This window comes from Pristiophorus japonicus, chromosome 7 (assembly GCF_044704955.1).
Source record: "Pristiophorus japonicus isolate sPriJap1 chromosome 7, sPriJap1.hap1, whole genome shotgun sequence".
Lineage (NCBI taxonomy): Eukaryota > Metazoa > Chordata > Chondrichthyes > Pristiophoridae > Pristiophorus > Pristiophorus japonicus.
This window is the reverse complement of record NC_091983.1, coordinates 188378047-188395001: the sequence shown is the minus strand read 5'-3', so window position 1 is coordinate 188395001 and position 16955 is coordinate 188378047. Positions and strand designations below refer to the sequence as shown.

At 41.9% G+C, this 16955-nt stretch overlaps 1 protein-coding gene across 3 annotated transcripts in view; it reads left to right on the top strand.

Moving 5' to 3' along the window:
• The window catches only part of LOC139266917 (prolyl endopeptidase-like), a 166713-nt gene that overhangs the window by 13601 nt on the left and 136157 nt on the right, over positions 1-16955 (top strand). For all 3 annotated transcript variants that reach the window (XR_011593804.1, XM_070884543.1, XM_070884544.1), the window contains one exon: positions 12388-12521. Coding sequence is in view for 2 of the 3 variants with exons in the window: in XM_070884543.1 (XP_070740644.1) it covers positions 12388-12521 (134 nt within the window). In the remaining variant the exon portion in view is untranslated. The remainder of the gene's footprint in view (positions 1-12387; positions 12522-16955) is intronic.

The window sequence follows — 16955 nt, the reverse complement described above, 5'->3', positions numbered from 1 at the left end:
GTTTCAATCTAGTGGTGTGACTATTAACTGAGACCTTGCAATTCTGCAGATTTATTTCATGTTACAATTAGATGTTATTGGCAGGATTAGTGACTTGAAACCTTGAGAAAGACTGTTAGCTATGCTGATGTTGCACTATTTGCAATCTGACATTCTCCCAGCTATTCTTCCATGGCTTATACATTTTCATATATCCCGTTTACTTTACTGTCCTTAATTCCATATATTCCGTTCAGATATCCACAAAGTTTGCAGAATTCTGTGACCTCAGATCAGAGGTGATGAACTTTTTTAGCTTGTTTTTCCCATGTGTGCTTTCACGCTTGCAGATGCAGGTGTACTTTCTGACTTAATGGAATTTTAATTCTGGAATCTGCAATTACGTTTCTTCAAATTTTAAGTGTGTGTTTATATTAGAGTTGTGATGTTACTGATATATATTTGTGATCTAGCTCTCAAGTGAGCAGCATTGGTTCATACACACAAAAAATCAACATTTGAGCTTTAAGCAAACTGTTCATATAGGCCCGAAATCTGCGGTGGGTAATAACCGCAAACTAACAGCGTTCACTGTTCTTACCCCTATGAAACTGACTGAAACTTCAGGAAGTAGCTCATGCGCATCTAAACGTGGAAATCCTGAAGTTGCGGTCAATCATTCACTGCTCCGACACTGACTGCTCTGTGGCCACCCCCATAACTGGCAAATCAGTGCTATAGTGAAATCAGTGAAACGGACAAAAACATTGGCTATTCTGCAGTAATATCGCTGTTAAATACCCCATTAAATGTTAGGCCTTGTTGGATTAGGTGCAACTGGAGTTTTAACAACTTATTGACTGCTAAACAAACGTTATGGCCCTGAAAAACTAATTTTAATTTTGTGGAGTGTCAAATTTCTCATGATAAAAATTATAATATTTAAGAAATTTAAATATATATTTTTTTAAAGTTTGTTCATATTTATTTCATGTTTACCTTTTCCCCATGTGAGAGCCCCAACCTTTGTTTTGCTCTGAGTAACATCCATAGGGGAAACTAAAACTAGGGGACATAGTCTCAGAATAAGAGGCCGCCCATTTAAAACTGAGATGAGGAGGAATTTCTTCTCGGAGGGTTGTAAATCTATGAAATTCTCTGCCCCAGAGAGCTGTGGAGGTTGGGTCATTGAATATATTTAAAGCCAGGATAGACAGATAAGGGAGTAAAGGGTTATGGGGAGCGGGCAGGGAAGTGGAGCTGAGTCCATGATCAGATCAGCCATGATCTTATTGAATGGCAGAGCAGGCTCGAGGGGCCAAATGGCCTACTCCTGCTCCTATTTCTTGTGTTCTTGCGTTCTTAAGCAGCCAATCGCAATGCAGAATTCTCAGACAGGGAACCAGGAAGTGAAGAAGGTGCCTTTATTCAGACTTTTAAAAAATGTTACTCTGAGCAAAACAAAATTGGGGCTCATGGTAAACGTCAAATAAATATGAACAAACTTAAAAATATATATATTTTTTAAGTTTCTTAAATATTGTAATTTTTATCATAATGGAGAAATTTTCAGGATAGTAGACAGAGTTAAAACAGCGTTGCTGATGTCACAAGTGAACATTTGTCATTAAGTGTTTTACATTTTTTAAATTATGATTTGTGCGGTATTGTGCTGATGTACTTTGCTTGAAATATGTCTTGGACTGTGTTCCAATATTCAGCCCTGCTATTCGCAGTGGATTGTGTACACTTGTCAAATGTGCAATGTTTGAATATGTGAAGCTTCAATAGAACTTTCAGAAGAAATAGGAACAGAAGGAGGCCATTTGGCCCCTCGAGCCTGCTCCGCCATTCAATAAGATCATGGCTGATCTGATCTTGGGCTGAGCTCCACTTCCCTGCCTATACCCCATAGCCCTTCACTCCATTATCGCTCAAAAATCTGTCTCTCTCCACCTTAAATATATTCAATGACCCAGCCTCCTATCTTCGAATCTATCTTCCCTCTCTTGGGGCAGATAATTCCACAGATTTACAATCCTCTAAGAAAATAATTTCCTCCTCATCTCAGTTTTAAATGGGTGACCCCTTATTCTGAAAATATGCCCCTAGTTCTAGATTCCTCCACGAGGAGAAACATCTCTACATCTACCTTGTCGAGCCCACTCAGTATCTTATATGTTTCAAATACGATCACTTCTCATTCTTCTAAACTGCAATGAATATAGGCCCAACCTACTCCACCTTTCTTCATAAGTCAACACCTTCATCTCAGGAATCAACCTAGTGAACCTTCTCTGAAGTGCCTCCAATGCAAGTATATCCCCCCTCAAATAAGGAGACTAAAACTGTATGCAGTACTCTAGGTGTGGTCTCACCAATACCCTGTACAGTTGCAACAGGACTTCTCTGCTTTTATACTCCATCCCCTTTGCAATAAAGGCCAACAGTCCATTTGCCTTCCTGATTACTTGCTGTACCTGCATACTAACTTTTTGTGTTTCATGCACAAGAACCCCCCCCCCCCCCCCGGTCGCCCTGTACTGCAGCATTTTGTAATTTATCTCCATTTAAATCATTTGCTTTTTTTTTTCCTGAAAAAGTGAATAACCTCACACTTTCCCACATTATACTCCATCTGCCAAATGTTTGCTCACTCACTTAACCTGTCTATATCACTTTGCAGATTTTTTGTGTCCTCCTCACAACTTGCTTTCCCAACCATCTTTTTATCATCAGCAAACTTGGCTACAATACACTCAGCCCCTTCACCCAAATCATTAATATAGATTGTGAATAGTTGAGGCCCCAGCACCGATCCCTATGGCACCCCACTAGTTACCGACTCTGTTTTCCGTTAGTTAGCCAATCTGCTATCCATGCTAATATATTACCCCAACCACATGAGCTTTTATCTTGTGCAGTAACCTTTTATGTGGCACATTATCGAATGCCTTCTGGAAATCCAAATACACCACATCCACTAGTTCCCCTTTATCCACCCTGCTCATTACATAAGAACTCCAACAAATTTGTCAAACTTTATTTCCCTTTCATAAAACCATGCTGACTCTGCTTGACTGTATTATGCTTTTCCAAATATCCTACTACTGCTTCCTTAATAATGGACTCCAGCATTTTCCCAACGACAGATGTAAGGCTAACTGGTCTATAGTTTCCTGCTTTCTGTCTGCCTCCGTTTTTAAATCGGGGTGTTACATTGGCGGATTTCCAATCCGCTGGGACCTCTGCAGAATCCAGGGAATTTTGGTAGATTACAATCAATTCATCCACTACCTCTGTAGCCACTTCTTTTAAGACCCTAGGACGCAAGCCGTCAGGTCCAGAGAATTTTCCACCTTTAGTCCCATTATTTTACCGAGTACTTTTTCTTTAGCGATAGTAATTGTTTTAAGTTCCTCCCTTCCTATAGCCCCTTGATTATCCATTATTGGGATGTTTTTAGTGTCTTCTACCGAGAAGACCAATACAAAATATTTGTTCAAAGTCTCTTGACATTTCCCTGTTCCCCATTATTAATTTCCCAGTCTTGTCCTCAAAGGGACCAACATTTACTTTAGCTACTTTCTTCATTTTTATATATCTGAAGAAATTCTTATTATCTATTTTTATATTTCTTGCTAGTTTACTCTCATAATCTCAAAGGTAGCAATCTCTAGATTGCTACCAGTGCCACGTGCTAATCAGAGTAGAGGGAGCAGGATAGTTAGAATAAATACGTGGCTTGAGCAGTGGTGCAAGAGAGGGATTCAAATTCCTGGGACATTGGAACCAGTTCTGGGCGAAGTGGGACCTGTACAAAAGGGACGGTCTGCACTTGGGCAGGACTGGAACTGATGTCCTGGGGGTGACATTTGCTAATGCAGTTCGGGAGTGTTTAAACTAATATGGCAGGGGGATGGGAACCTATGCAGTGAGACAGGGCGAAGTAATATGGAGTCAGAAACAGATAGTAGAAAGGTAAAAAGCAATAGTGGAAGGCCGAGTAACAAAGGCAAGAACCAAAAAGGGCCACACTACATCATAATTCTAAAAGGACAAAAGGTGTTTTTAAAAAAAAAAACAAGCCTGAAGGCTTTGTGTCTTAATGCAAGGAGTATCCGTAATAAGGTGAATGAATTAACTGTGCAAATAGATGTTAACAGATATGTGATTGGGATTACAGAGACGTGGCTCCAGGATGACCAGGGCTGGGAACTCAACATCCAAGGGTATTCAACATTCAGGAAGGATAGAATAAAAGGAAAAGGAAATGGTTAAAGAGGAGATTAATGCAATAGTTAGGAAGGACATTAGCTTGGATGATGTGGAATCTATATGGGGAGAGCTGCAGACCATCAAAGGGCAAAAAACGTTAGTGGGAGTTGTTTACAGACCTCCAAACAGTAGTAGTGATGTTGGGGAGGGCATCAAACAGGAAATTAAGGGTGTATGCAATAAAGGTACAGCAGTTATCATGGGTGACTTTAATATGCATATAGGTTGGGCTAACCAAACTGGAAGCAATACCATGGAGGAGGATTTCCTGGAGTGCATAAGGGATGGTTTTCTAGACCAATATGCCGAGGAACCAACTAGGGGGGAAGGCCATCTTAGACTGGGTGTTGTGTAATGAGAGAGGATTAATTAGCAATCTCGTTGTGCGAGGCCCCTTGGGGAAGAGTGACCATAATATGGTGGAATTATACATTAGGATGGAGAATGAAACAGTTAATTCAGAGACCATGGTCCAGAACTTAAAGAAGGGTAACTTTGAAGGTATGAGGCGGGAATTGGCTAGGATAGATTGGCGAATGATACTTAAGGGGTTGACTGTGGATGGGCAATGGCAGACATTTAGAGAACGCATGGATGAACTACAACAATTGTACATCCCTGTCTGGCGTAAAAATAAAAAAGGGAAAGTGGTTCAACCGTGGCTATCAAGTGAAATCAGGGATAATATTCAAGCCAAGGAAGTGGCATACAAATTGGCCAGAAATAGCAGCGAACCCGGGGACTGGGAGAAATTTAGAATTCAGCAGAGGAGGACAAAGGGTTTGATGAGGGCAGGGAAAATAGAGTATGAGAGGAAGCTTGCAGGGAACATTAAGACGGACTGCAAAAGCTTCTATAGATATGTAAAGAGAAAAAGGTTAGTAAAGACAAACGTAGGTCCCCTGCAGTCAGAATCAGGGGAAGTCATCATAACGGGGAACAAAGAAATGGCAGACCAATTGAACAAGTACTTTGGTTCGGTATTCACTAAGGAGGACACAAACAACCTTCCGGATATAAAAGGGGTCAGAAGGTCTAGTAAGAAGGAGGAACTGAGGGAAATCCTTATTAGTCGGGAAATTGTGTTGGGGAAATTGATGGGATTGAAGGCCGATAAATCCCCGGGGCCTGATCGTCTGTATCCCAGAGTACTTAAGGAGGAGGCCTTGGAAATAGCGGATGCATTGACAGTCATTTTCCAACATTCCATAGACTTTGGATCAGTTCCTATGGAGTGGAGGGTAGCCAATGTAACCCCACTTTTTAAAAAAAGGAGGGAGAGAGAAAACGGAATTATAGACATCGGTAGTGGGTAAAATGATGGAATCAATTATTATGGATGTCATAGCAGTGCATTTGGAAAGAGGTGACATGATAGGTCCAAGTCAGCATGGATTTGTGAAAGGGAAATCATGCTTGACAAATCTTCTGGAATTTTTTGAGGATGTTTCCAGTAGAGTGGACAAGGGGGAAACCAGTTGGTGTGATGTATTTGAACTTTCAGAAGGCTTTCGACAAGGTCTCTCACAAAAGATTAATGTGCAAAGTTAAAGCACATGGGATTGGGGGTAGTGTGCTGACGTGGATTGAGAACTGGTTGGCAGACAGGAAGCAAAGAGTAGGAGTAAATGGGTACTTTTCAGAATGGCAGGCAATGACTAGTGGGATACCACAAGGTTCTGTGCTGGGGCCCCAGGTGTTTACATTGTACATTAATGATTTAGACGAGGGGATTAAATGTAGTATCTCCAAATTTGCAGATGACACTAAGTTGGGTGGCAGTGTGAGCTGCGAGGAGGATGCTATGAGGCTGCAGAGTGACTTGGATAGGTTAGGTGAGTGGGCAAATGCATGGCAGATGAAGTATAATGTGGATAAATGTGAGGTTATCCACTTTGGTGGTAAAAACAGAGAGACAGACTGTTATCTGAATGGTGACAGATTAGGAAAAGGGGAGGTGCAACGAGACCTGAGTGTCATGGTATATCAGTCATTGCAGGTTGGCATGCAGGTACAGCAGGCGGTTAAGAAAGCAAATGGCATGTTGGCCTTCATAGCGAGGGGATTTGAGTACAGGGGCAGGGAGGTGTTACTACAGTTGTACAGGGCCTTGGTGAGGCAACATCTGAAGTATTGTGTACAGTTTTGGTCTCCTAACTTGAGGAAGGACATTCTTGCTATTGAGGGAGTGCAGCGAAGGTTCACCAGACTGATTCCCGGGATGGCGAGACTGACATATCAAGAAAGACTGGATCAACTGGACTTGTATTCACTGGAGTTCAGAATAATGAGAGGGGATCTCATAGAAACGTTTAAAATTCTGACGGGTTTAGACAGATTCGATGCAGGAAGAATGTTCCCAATGTTGGGGAAGTCCAGAATCAGAGGTCACAGTATAAGGATAAGGGGTAAGCCATTTATGACCGAGATGAGGAGAAACTTCTTCACCCAGAGAGTGGTGAACCTGTGGAATTCTCTACCACAGAAAGTTGTTGAGACCAATTCACTAAATATATTCAAAAATGAGTTAGATGTAGTCCTTACTACTAGGGGGATCAAGGGGTATGGCGAGAAAGCAGGAATGGGGTACTGAAGTTGCATGTTCAGCCATGAACTCATTGAATGGCGGTGCAGCCCCGAAGGGCCGAATGGCCTACTCCTGCACCTATTTTCTATGTTTCTAATCTATCTTCTCCCTCTTTTTTAATCGTCCTTTGCTGGTTTTTAAAAGTTTCTCAATCCTCTGGCCTCCGACTGATCTTGGCCAATTTGTTTTCAATTTGATACCATCTTTTACTTCCTTAGTTAGCCACGGATGGTTCTCCCTTCTCTTAAAGTCTTGCCTTCTCACTGGAATATACTTTTGTTGAGAGTTATGAAATAACCCCTTAAATGTCCACCACTGCTCATCAAACGTCCCACACTTTAATCTATTTTCACAGTCCACTTTAGCCAACTCTGCCTTCATACCTTTGTAATCTCCTTTATTTAAGCTCAGGACACTGGTTTGAGATCCAACTTTCTTTCCAATTGAATTTGAAATTTCCAGAGGATCCTTTACTCGGAGATCATTTATTAATCCTGTCTCATTACACAGTACCAGATCTAAGATAGCCTGCTCCCTGATTGGTTCCCTCAACGTACTGTTAACGGAAACCATCCCAGATACACGCTATGAACTCTTCCTCGAAGCTACCTGAGCCATTTTGATTTGTCCAATCAATATGAAGATTAAAACCGCCCATGATTATTGCCGTACCTTTTTTACATGCCTCCATTATTTCTTGATTTATACTCCGTCCAACAGTGTAGCTATTGTTTGGGGACCTATAGACTACTCCCCACCAGTAACATCTTTCCCTTATTATTTCTTATCTCCATCCAAACACATTCTACATCTTGATCTTCTGAGCCAATATCGTTTCTCACTACTGCACTGACCTTTATTAACACAGCTACTCCACCTCCTTTTCCTTTCTGTCTATCCTTCTGATTTGTCAAATACCCCAGAATATTTAGTTCCCAGCCTTGCAACCACATATCTGTAATAGCTATCCGATCATACCCGTTTATATCTATTTGTGCCGTCAACTCATCTGTCTTGTTACGAATGCTGCATGCATTCAGATAAAGAGCTTTAATTTTGTTTTTTTAACATTTTTCCCTGCTTTGACCCCACTTTCTGATACTCGTATTTATACATTCTGTCCCTTCCTGTCACACTCTGGTTATCATTTCCCCCAGTGCTGCCCTTGCTATTTGCCGCCTTATTCTTAGACTTTTTAAATTTCTGCTCACCTGCACCCCCCCCCCCCCCCCCCCCTCCACTATTTAGTTCAAAACCCTCTCTACAGCCCTAGTTATTCAATTCGCCAGGACCCTAGTCCCAGCACGGTCTAAGTGCAGCCCATCTGAATGGAACAGCTACCTCTTAACCCAGTACTGGTGCCAGGGCCCCATGAACCGAAACCCATTTCTCCCACACCTGCCTTCGAGCCATGTGTTCATCTCTCATCTTATTTACCTTATGCAAATTTGCTCATGGCTCAGGTAGTAATCCAGTGATTATTACCTTTGTGGTTCTGCTTTTTAATTTAGCCCCTAGCTGCTCATACTCCTTCAGCAGAACCTCTTTCTTTGTCCTACCTGTGTCATTGGTACCCACGTAGACCGCGACAACTGGATCTTCACCCTCCCAAAAAACAAAAAGGGCCACTGTACAGCAAAATTCTAAAGGGTCAAAGTGTAATAAAAAGGCAAGCCTGAAAGCTCGGTGCCTCAATGTGAGGAGTATTCGGAACCCAGGAGAGGGCTCTGAGCTAGTTAGAGTGGGTGAGAGCTCAGATGAACAGGACCCCAAGAAAGAATGCAAAAGGCAGGAAGCAACAGAGCAGAGTCGCACTGGGTTAAGTGTAAACCACAAGGTGATAGGAAGGGACAATATGTATGAATATAAAGGGGCTGCAGGAGGGGTCAAAACTAAAAATCATGGTTTAAAAACTAGTATTAAAACACTCTACTGAAACGCACGCAGCATTCGAAATAAAGTAAATGAGTTGATGACACAAATCATTACAAATGGGTATGATTTGGTGGGCATTACAGAAACATGGTTGCAGGCTGGCCAAGACTGGGAATTAAACACGGGTATCTGACAATTCGGAAAGATAGACAAGAAGGGAAAGGCGGTGAGGTAGCTCTGTTAATAAAGGATGATATCAGGACAGTTGTGAGAGATGGTATTGGCTCTAATGAACAAAATGTTGAATCATTGTGGGTGGAGATTAGAGATAGTAAGGGGAAAAAGTCCCTGGTGCGTGTAGTTTATAGGCCCCCAAATAATAACTTCACGGTGGGGCGGACAATAATCAAGGGAATAATGGAGGCATGTGAAAAAGAAACAGCAGTAATCATGGGGGATTTTCACCTACATATCGATTGGTCAAATCAAATTGCACGGGGTAGCCTTGAGGAGGAATTCATAGAATGCACACGGGATTGTTTTTTTAGAACCTACAAGGGAGCAAGCTATCTTGGATCTGGTCCTGTGTAATGAGACAGGAATAATAAACGATCTCCTCGTAAAAGATCCTCTCGGAAAGAGTGATCACAGTGTGGTTGAATTTGTAATGCAGATTGAGGGTGAGGAAGTAGTGTCTCAAACGAGCGTACTATGCTTAAACAAAGGGGACTACAGTGGGATGAGGACAGAGTTGGCTAAAGTAGACTGGCAACACAGACTAAACGGTGGCACAATTGAGGAACAGTGAAGGACTCTTTCATTGTGCTCAACAAAAATATATTCCAGTGAAAAAGAAGGGCGGTAAGAGAACGGATAACCAGCTGTGGATAACCAAGGAAATAAAGGAGAGAATCAAATTAAAAACCAATGCGTATAAGGTGGCCAAGGTTAGTGGGAAACTAGAAGATTGGGAACATTTTAAACGACAGCAAAGAATGACTAAGAAAGCAATAAAGAAAGGAAAGATAGATTACGAAAGTAAACTTGCGCAAAACATAAAAACAGATAGTAAAAGCTTTTACCGATATATAAAATGGAAAAGAGTGACTAAAGTAAATGTTGGTCCCTTAGAAGATGAGAAGGGGGATTTAATAATGGGAAATGGCTGCGACCTTAAACAATTATTTTGCTTCGGTCTTCACAGTGGAAGACACAAAAACCATGCCAAAAATTGCTGGTCACGGGAATGTGGGAAGGGAGGTCCTTGAGATAATCACTATTACTAGGGGGGTAGTGCTGGACAGGCTAATGGGACTCAAGGTAGACAAGTCCCCTGGTCCTGATGAAATGCATCCCAGGGTATTAAAAGAGATGGCGGAAGTTATAGCAGATGCATTCGTTATAATCTACCAAAATTCTCTGGAATCTGGGGAGGTACCAGCGGATTGGAAAGCAGCTAATGTAACGCCTCTGTTTAAAAAAAAAAAGGGGACAGACAAAAGGCAGGTAACTATAGGCCGGTTAGTTTAACATCTGTAGTGGGGAAAATGCTTGAAGCTATCATTAAGGAAGAAATAGCGGGACATCTAGATAGGAATAGTGCAATCAAGCAGACGCAACATGGATTCATGAAGGGGAAATCATGTTTAACTAATTTACTGGAATTCTTTGAGGATATAACGAGCATGGTGGATTGAGGTGTACCGATGGATGTGATGTATTTAGATTTCCAAAAGGCATTCGATAAGGTGCCACACAAAAGGTTACTGCAGAAGATAAACGTACGCGGAGTCCGAGGAAATGTATTAGCATGGATCGAGAATTGGCTGGCTAACAGAAAGCAGAGAATCGGGATAAATGGGTCCTTTTCGGGTTCAAAATCGGTGGTTAGTGGTGTGCCAAAGGGATCAGTGCTGGGACCACAACTGTTTACAATATACATAGATGACCTGGAAGAGGGGACAGAGTGTAGTGTAACAAAATTTGCAGATGTCACACAGATTAGTGGGAAAGCGGGTTGTGTAGAGGACACAGAGGCTGCAAAGAGATTTAGATAGGTTAAGCGAATGGGCTAAGGTTTGGCAGATGGAATACAATGTCGGAAAATGTGAGGTCATCCACCTTGGGGGGAAAAAAAACAGTAAAAGGGAATATTATTTGAATGGGGAGAAATTACAACATGCTGCGGTGCAGAGGGACCTGGGGGTCCTTGTGCGTGAATCCCAAAAAGTTAGTTTGCAGGTGCAGCAGGTAATCAGGAAGGCGAATGGAATGTTGGCCTTCATTGCGAGAGGGATGGAGTACAAAAGCAGGGAGGTCCTGCTGCAACTGTACAGGGTATTGGTGAGGCCACACCTGGAGTACTGTGTGCAGTTTTGCTCACCTTAAGGAAGGATATACTAGCCTTGGAGGGGGTACAGAGACGATTCACTAGACTGATACCGGAGATGAGGGGGTTACCTTATGATAGATTGAGTAGACTGGGTCTTTACTCATTGGAGTTCAGAACGATGAGGGGTGATCTTATAGAAACATTTAAAATAATGAAAGGGATAGACAAGATAGAGGCAGAGAGGTTGTTTCCACTGGTCGGGGAGACAAGAAATAGGGGGCACAGCCTCAAAATACGGGGGAGCCAATTTAAAACCAAGTTGAGAAGGAATTTCTTCTCCCAGAGGGTTGTGAATCTGTGGAATTCTCTGCCCAAGGAAGCAGTTGAGGCTAGCTCATTGAATGTATTCAAATCACAGATAGATAGATTTTTAACCAATAAGGAATTAAGGGTTATGGGGAGCGGGCGGGTAAGTGGAGCTGAGTCCACGGCCAGATCAGCCATGATCTTGTTGAATGGCGGAGCAGGCTCGAGGGGCTAGATGGATGGCCTACTCCTGTTCCTAATTCCAAGTTCCTCTCCTGCCCAGAGGAGATGTCATTAACCCTGGCACCGGGCAGGCAACACAGCCTTCGAGACTCACTGTCTAGGCTGCAGAGAACAGTATCTATCCCCCGAACTATACTGTCCCCTACCACTACAACATTTATTTTTACTCTCCCCACTTGAAAGGCCCCCTGTACCATGGTGCTGTGGTTAGTTTGCTCATCCTCCCTGCAGTCCCTGCCCTCATCCAAACAGGGAGCAAGAATCTCGTACCTGTTGGACAAGTGCAAGGGCTGAGGCTCCTCGATCGCTACTGTCTGGGTCTCCATATCTGCCTCGCTCGTAGTCACACCCTCCTGTCCCTAACCACGGATCAAATTTGAATTAATTAACCTAAGGGGTATGACTGCCTCCTGGAACTCAGTGTCCAGGTAACTCTCCCTCAGCTTGGAATTTTTCCTTAATTTACTTTTGACTATTTAACTCATTCAACCCTGTAATATTATCATTGAGTTCTCTTTATGTAATGTTATGTTATACTCTTGGGTATCAAATTGACCACAGTTTTTAAATTCTAACTACTGAGTTAAAATGCTCGAGGTGCAGAAGTTTAACAATGTAATTGACCACTATATCTGATGTGTATTTCAAGAGGTAAGATAAGGACATGTATTTTTATTTGTGGGGAATTAAGTTAAAATGATGTCCACAATGAATCCTGTATATTGCTCACTGAATTGATCAGATTAAGTATTCTCTGTAATTTTCTGTTTTGAATCTATTGCTCTAGGCTTACGTGGAAGCTCAGAATAAATTGACATTGCCGTTTTTGGAAAAGTGTTCAGTAAGAGAAAAGTTCAAAGAAAGAATGACAGAACTCTATGATTATCCAAAGTACAGCTGCCATTTTCGAAAAGGGACAAGGTACAATTGAAAAATGTTACAAAGCACCGGCATATTTCTGTGCTGGATTTAAATCTGTATGTCCCAGAACAAATTGAGATGAATTTGATATTGCTTATTTTGTATGTTCAAAGCAATTTTTGTTTCTTCGCGATACAAAATATGTAGTAAAATTATAACCAAACATGAGTTTTTTTGAACTTAAGCTTTGGTTGTGAGTATTTTCATAAGTGTATTCTTGGCATGTGGGTAATGTTGGTATGGCTGCATTCTGTCCATACCCAGTTCCCCTGAAAAGGCAGCTTGCTTTCTTGGAAATTATGATTCCATGACGGTGCTTATATTTCTGCTTTGCAGAAAAAATTCTTTGTATGACTGAGTGGCTTGCAAGGGCATTTAAAACTAACCCAATCTTATGGTCTAAAGGCATGGATTAAGCAAGTTCTTGTACTATTTCAGTTGCACACCACTCGTAGTTCTACACACTTTTAAAAAGTAGCCAGGCAGTCGACTGGACCATCTTTTAATTTTTTGATGAGAGTAAAAAAAATCACCGGGCAACCTCTCTTTTCTAACATTAAAAATATCACAGATTAGTTTGCCTGTTTAAATCATAGTCCTAGAAATTTATGGCACAGAAAGAGGCCATTCGGTCCATCATATCTGTGCCGGCCAATTTTCAAGGCCAGTATTCTGTTCTTTCCTGATTTGACAGCCGTGTGAGTGGAGCACTACATCTTGGTTTGCGGTGTTGCAAAATTCATTTGATACCTACAGTGCGTCTGCATGTATATATCTAATGATGCTACTTGATTCATTTGAAACCTCTATGGCAATTAGAATTTGGAGTACTTTGCAGCTATTTGTGAAAAAAAATCATTACTTTATCATGTAACATCATTTTATATAAATGTATTCACTTTGACAGTGGCTCATTGTTCTTAGACATTCTCTGCCTGTTTAGATGCCTGTACTCAAGCTGCAATCTCGAGATCAAACTCTTGTCTTGCAGTAAGTGTATTTTCTCATTTTAGTTCCAATTACCCATTCATAGTGTGCATAGTGTACATTTGGTTAATTAAAATGCAGCATCTGTTTGCTGCAGGAAGCACTTGAATGCCTTTATAAGTAATCTTCACTGAAGTTTGTTGCTGCTGAAAAACATAAATTCAATGGCATTGGGACCTACAAGCCTGCCCCGTTTAGGAATATAAGAACTGAAGGCCATTAAGCCCCTCGAGCCTGTTCCTCCATTCACTTAGATCATGACTGATCTGTATCTTAACTCCATTTACCGGCCTTGGTTCTGTAACCCTTAATACCCTTGCCGAACAAAAATCTTTCAATCTCAGTTTTGAAATTTTCTTTTAAGAGATCAACTCCATTTACAGACCTCCTGACATATCTCTCAATTTCAAGTTTGGTTAGCAACACATTAAGTTGCCGTGAACATCTTAATTCTGTCTTTTTTTTTAGACCTTCCCTGGTAACTTGTTCATATTACCCTGCCATTAGATCACCTTATTCAATGCTCAAGTTCTTCACCTTTTAATTTTCATTCATTGTACCAGATTCATCTTTGGTGCTTGTCTATGTAACCTCTTTGTTGAATCGGTGCTGATTGTCCTTTAATAAGCTTTTCCAAGTGTTCATCCACTAGATCTGTTTTTTCTCAGAAGTATCTGAATCTTTTAAATTGCTGTGATTATCCATAGACATGTAGTAGTGACAAATGGTTTCATGATGTGCATTGTACCTATAATCATGTGAAAGTCAGTGTTATTTGAAATTGAGCTGCCATGTAATGTTGAATGTCTGTGCCACACAATTGAGACTATTCATGTTATGGTTGTATGTCAGTTACAAGTGGTTTCTGATTGTCTTTGTAACATGTCTACTAGACTTGGACCAAGCTTATTATAATCTCCTCTAGTTAAACATTGGGAAAACTGAAGCTATTGTGCCCCCGGCCGCTGGTTCTCTTTACGCGCACCTCCCCCCCCCCCCCCCGCGCCATTGACTCTCTTTCCCCTCCCTGCCCCCTGCCGCTGGCTCTCTTCCTGCCCCCGACCCTCTGTGTGGCCATTGTCTAAGCCGGATCCAGGCGGTTCCCAACCTCAATGTCATATTTGATCCTGAGCTGTGCTTCTGGCTACATCGATTGCAAGGACTGTCTACTTTCATTTCCGTAACATTCCCGCCTCTGTCCCTGCCTCTTCTCCTTTAAGACCCTCCTTAAAACCCACCTCTTTGACCCTCGCCTCTTCTCATATCTCTTTCTTGGGCTTGGCATCTATTTTTTCTGATTTTCCCTCTTGAGCTCCTTGGGGAATTTTTTTGGATACGTCTATTTGTACTAACCGTTTCTCTGATTGGCTCTCCATTATCACATGACCTATTGCTGATTGGTCCTCTTGGACCCTGAAGTTTCTCTGGAAAGTGTAAACGGAACCGCCCAGCCTAAGTTCTGGTTGACTTTGCAAATTGTGATTTCGACTTAAGAAACCGGAGAGGACAGATCTCGAACAACCCAGCAAAAGCCACCAAGTTCCAGCCGCAGTCCCTTATCCCAGTGCAGGTGCCTGCCTCCCCAAGCCAAAGTCCCTTACCCCAAAGCCCTAGTAGCTGGCAATAGCCACTGACCCAAATGACATAGAAATAACGTAAAAAAGGTAATAACATTTTTGACAATAAAAGACAATCAAGTTGCATTGTACAAAACTCTCCAAACAGGCAGGGGAGCTCAGTCAGAGGCTCAGCGGGATGCTCGGGGCCCGGTCGGGAGGGGGGTGGTGGGGGCAGAGTCGGGAGGATGCACGCGCAGAAAACGTTAGTGCAAATATTCACTTCAAATTTTTTTTTTCTACGATAATGGCACTGTATAAATGCAAGTGGTTGGAATTGCTTATGGTGACCATTAGGCCCAAGATTTCTTGAGGTGCCCACTCTTATTCCAGCTTTCTCAACCATCTTTGGCATTTTTGTCACTAAAAGGAGTGTGATTACAAAGGCGAGGAGTTGAATGTTTACCGTAAGAAATTTTACAAATGCTTGTCTTTCTGATGGCAAGTTAATCACTCCATGGAGAGAAGAAAGAAGAATGCTACTTTTGATCATGTTCACCAGGCCATTGATAAAGATGAGAAAATGTGCGTTTTATCATCAGATATGTAATGAGGACTATTGTTATAACTGAGCATGACCTGTTATTTTTGGGATGTCCTGTTGTCAAAATCTGAATAGGACCACTTCTAAAGCAAAAAGGGCCACATTACAGCAAAATTCTAAAGGGGCAAAGAGTGTTAAAAAGACAAGCCTGAAGGCTCTGTGCCTCAATGCGAGGAGTATTTGGAATAAGGTGGATGAATTAACTGCGCAGATAGCAGTTAACGGATATGATGTAATTTAAGGTTTGAGAATAGGTTGAGATCGTTTTGGCCCCAAGACCTCTAATCATTCACTTTACCAAATAAAACTGCGTGTAGACGAGCATGGCTCCAGGGTGACCAAGGCTGGGAACTCAACATCCAGGGGTATTCAACATTTAGGAAGCATAGACAGAAAGGAAAAGGAAGTGGGGTGGCGTTGCTGGTTCAAGAGGAAGTTAATGCAATAGGCAATAGTAAGGAAGGACATTAGCTTGGATGATGTGGAATCTGTATGGGTGGAGCTACAGAATACCAAAGGGCAGAAAACGCTAGTGGGAGTTGTGTACAGACCACCAAACAGTAGGGACAGCATCAAACAAGAAATTAGGGATGCGTGCAATAAAGGTACAGCAGTTATCATGGGCAACTTTAATCTACATATTAACTGGGCTAGCCAAACTGGTAGCAATGCGGTGGAGGAGGATTTCCTGGAGTGTATTCGGGATGGTTTTCTCGACCAATATGTCGAGGAACCAACTAGAGGGCTGGCCATCCTAGACTGGGTGATATGTAATGGGAAAGGACTAATTAACAATCTTGTTGTGCGAGGCCCCTTTGGGAAGAGTGACCATAATGTGGTAGGATTCTTTATTAAGATGGAGAGGGACACAGTTAATTCAGAGACTAGGGTCCTGAACTGTAGGAAAGGTAACTTTGATGGTACGTGACGTGAATTGGCTAGAATAGACTGGCGAGTGATACTTAAAAGGTTGACGGTGGATAGGCAATGGCAAACATTTAAAGATCACATCCCTGTCTGGAGTAAAAATAAAATGGGGAAGGTAGCTCAACTGTGGCTAACAAGCGAAATTAAGGATAGTGTTAAATCCAAGGAAGAGGCATATAAATTGGACAGAAAAAGCAGCAAACCTGAGGACTGGAAGAATTTTGTAATACAGCAGAGGAGGACAAAGGATTTAATTAGGAGGAGGAAAATAGAGTATGAGAGGAAGCTTGCTGGGAACATAAAAACTGACTGCAAAAGCTTCTATAGATATGTGAAGAGAAAATAATTAGTGAAGACAAA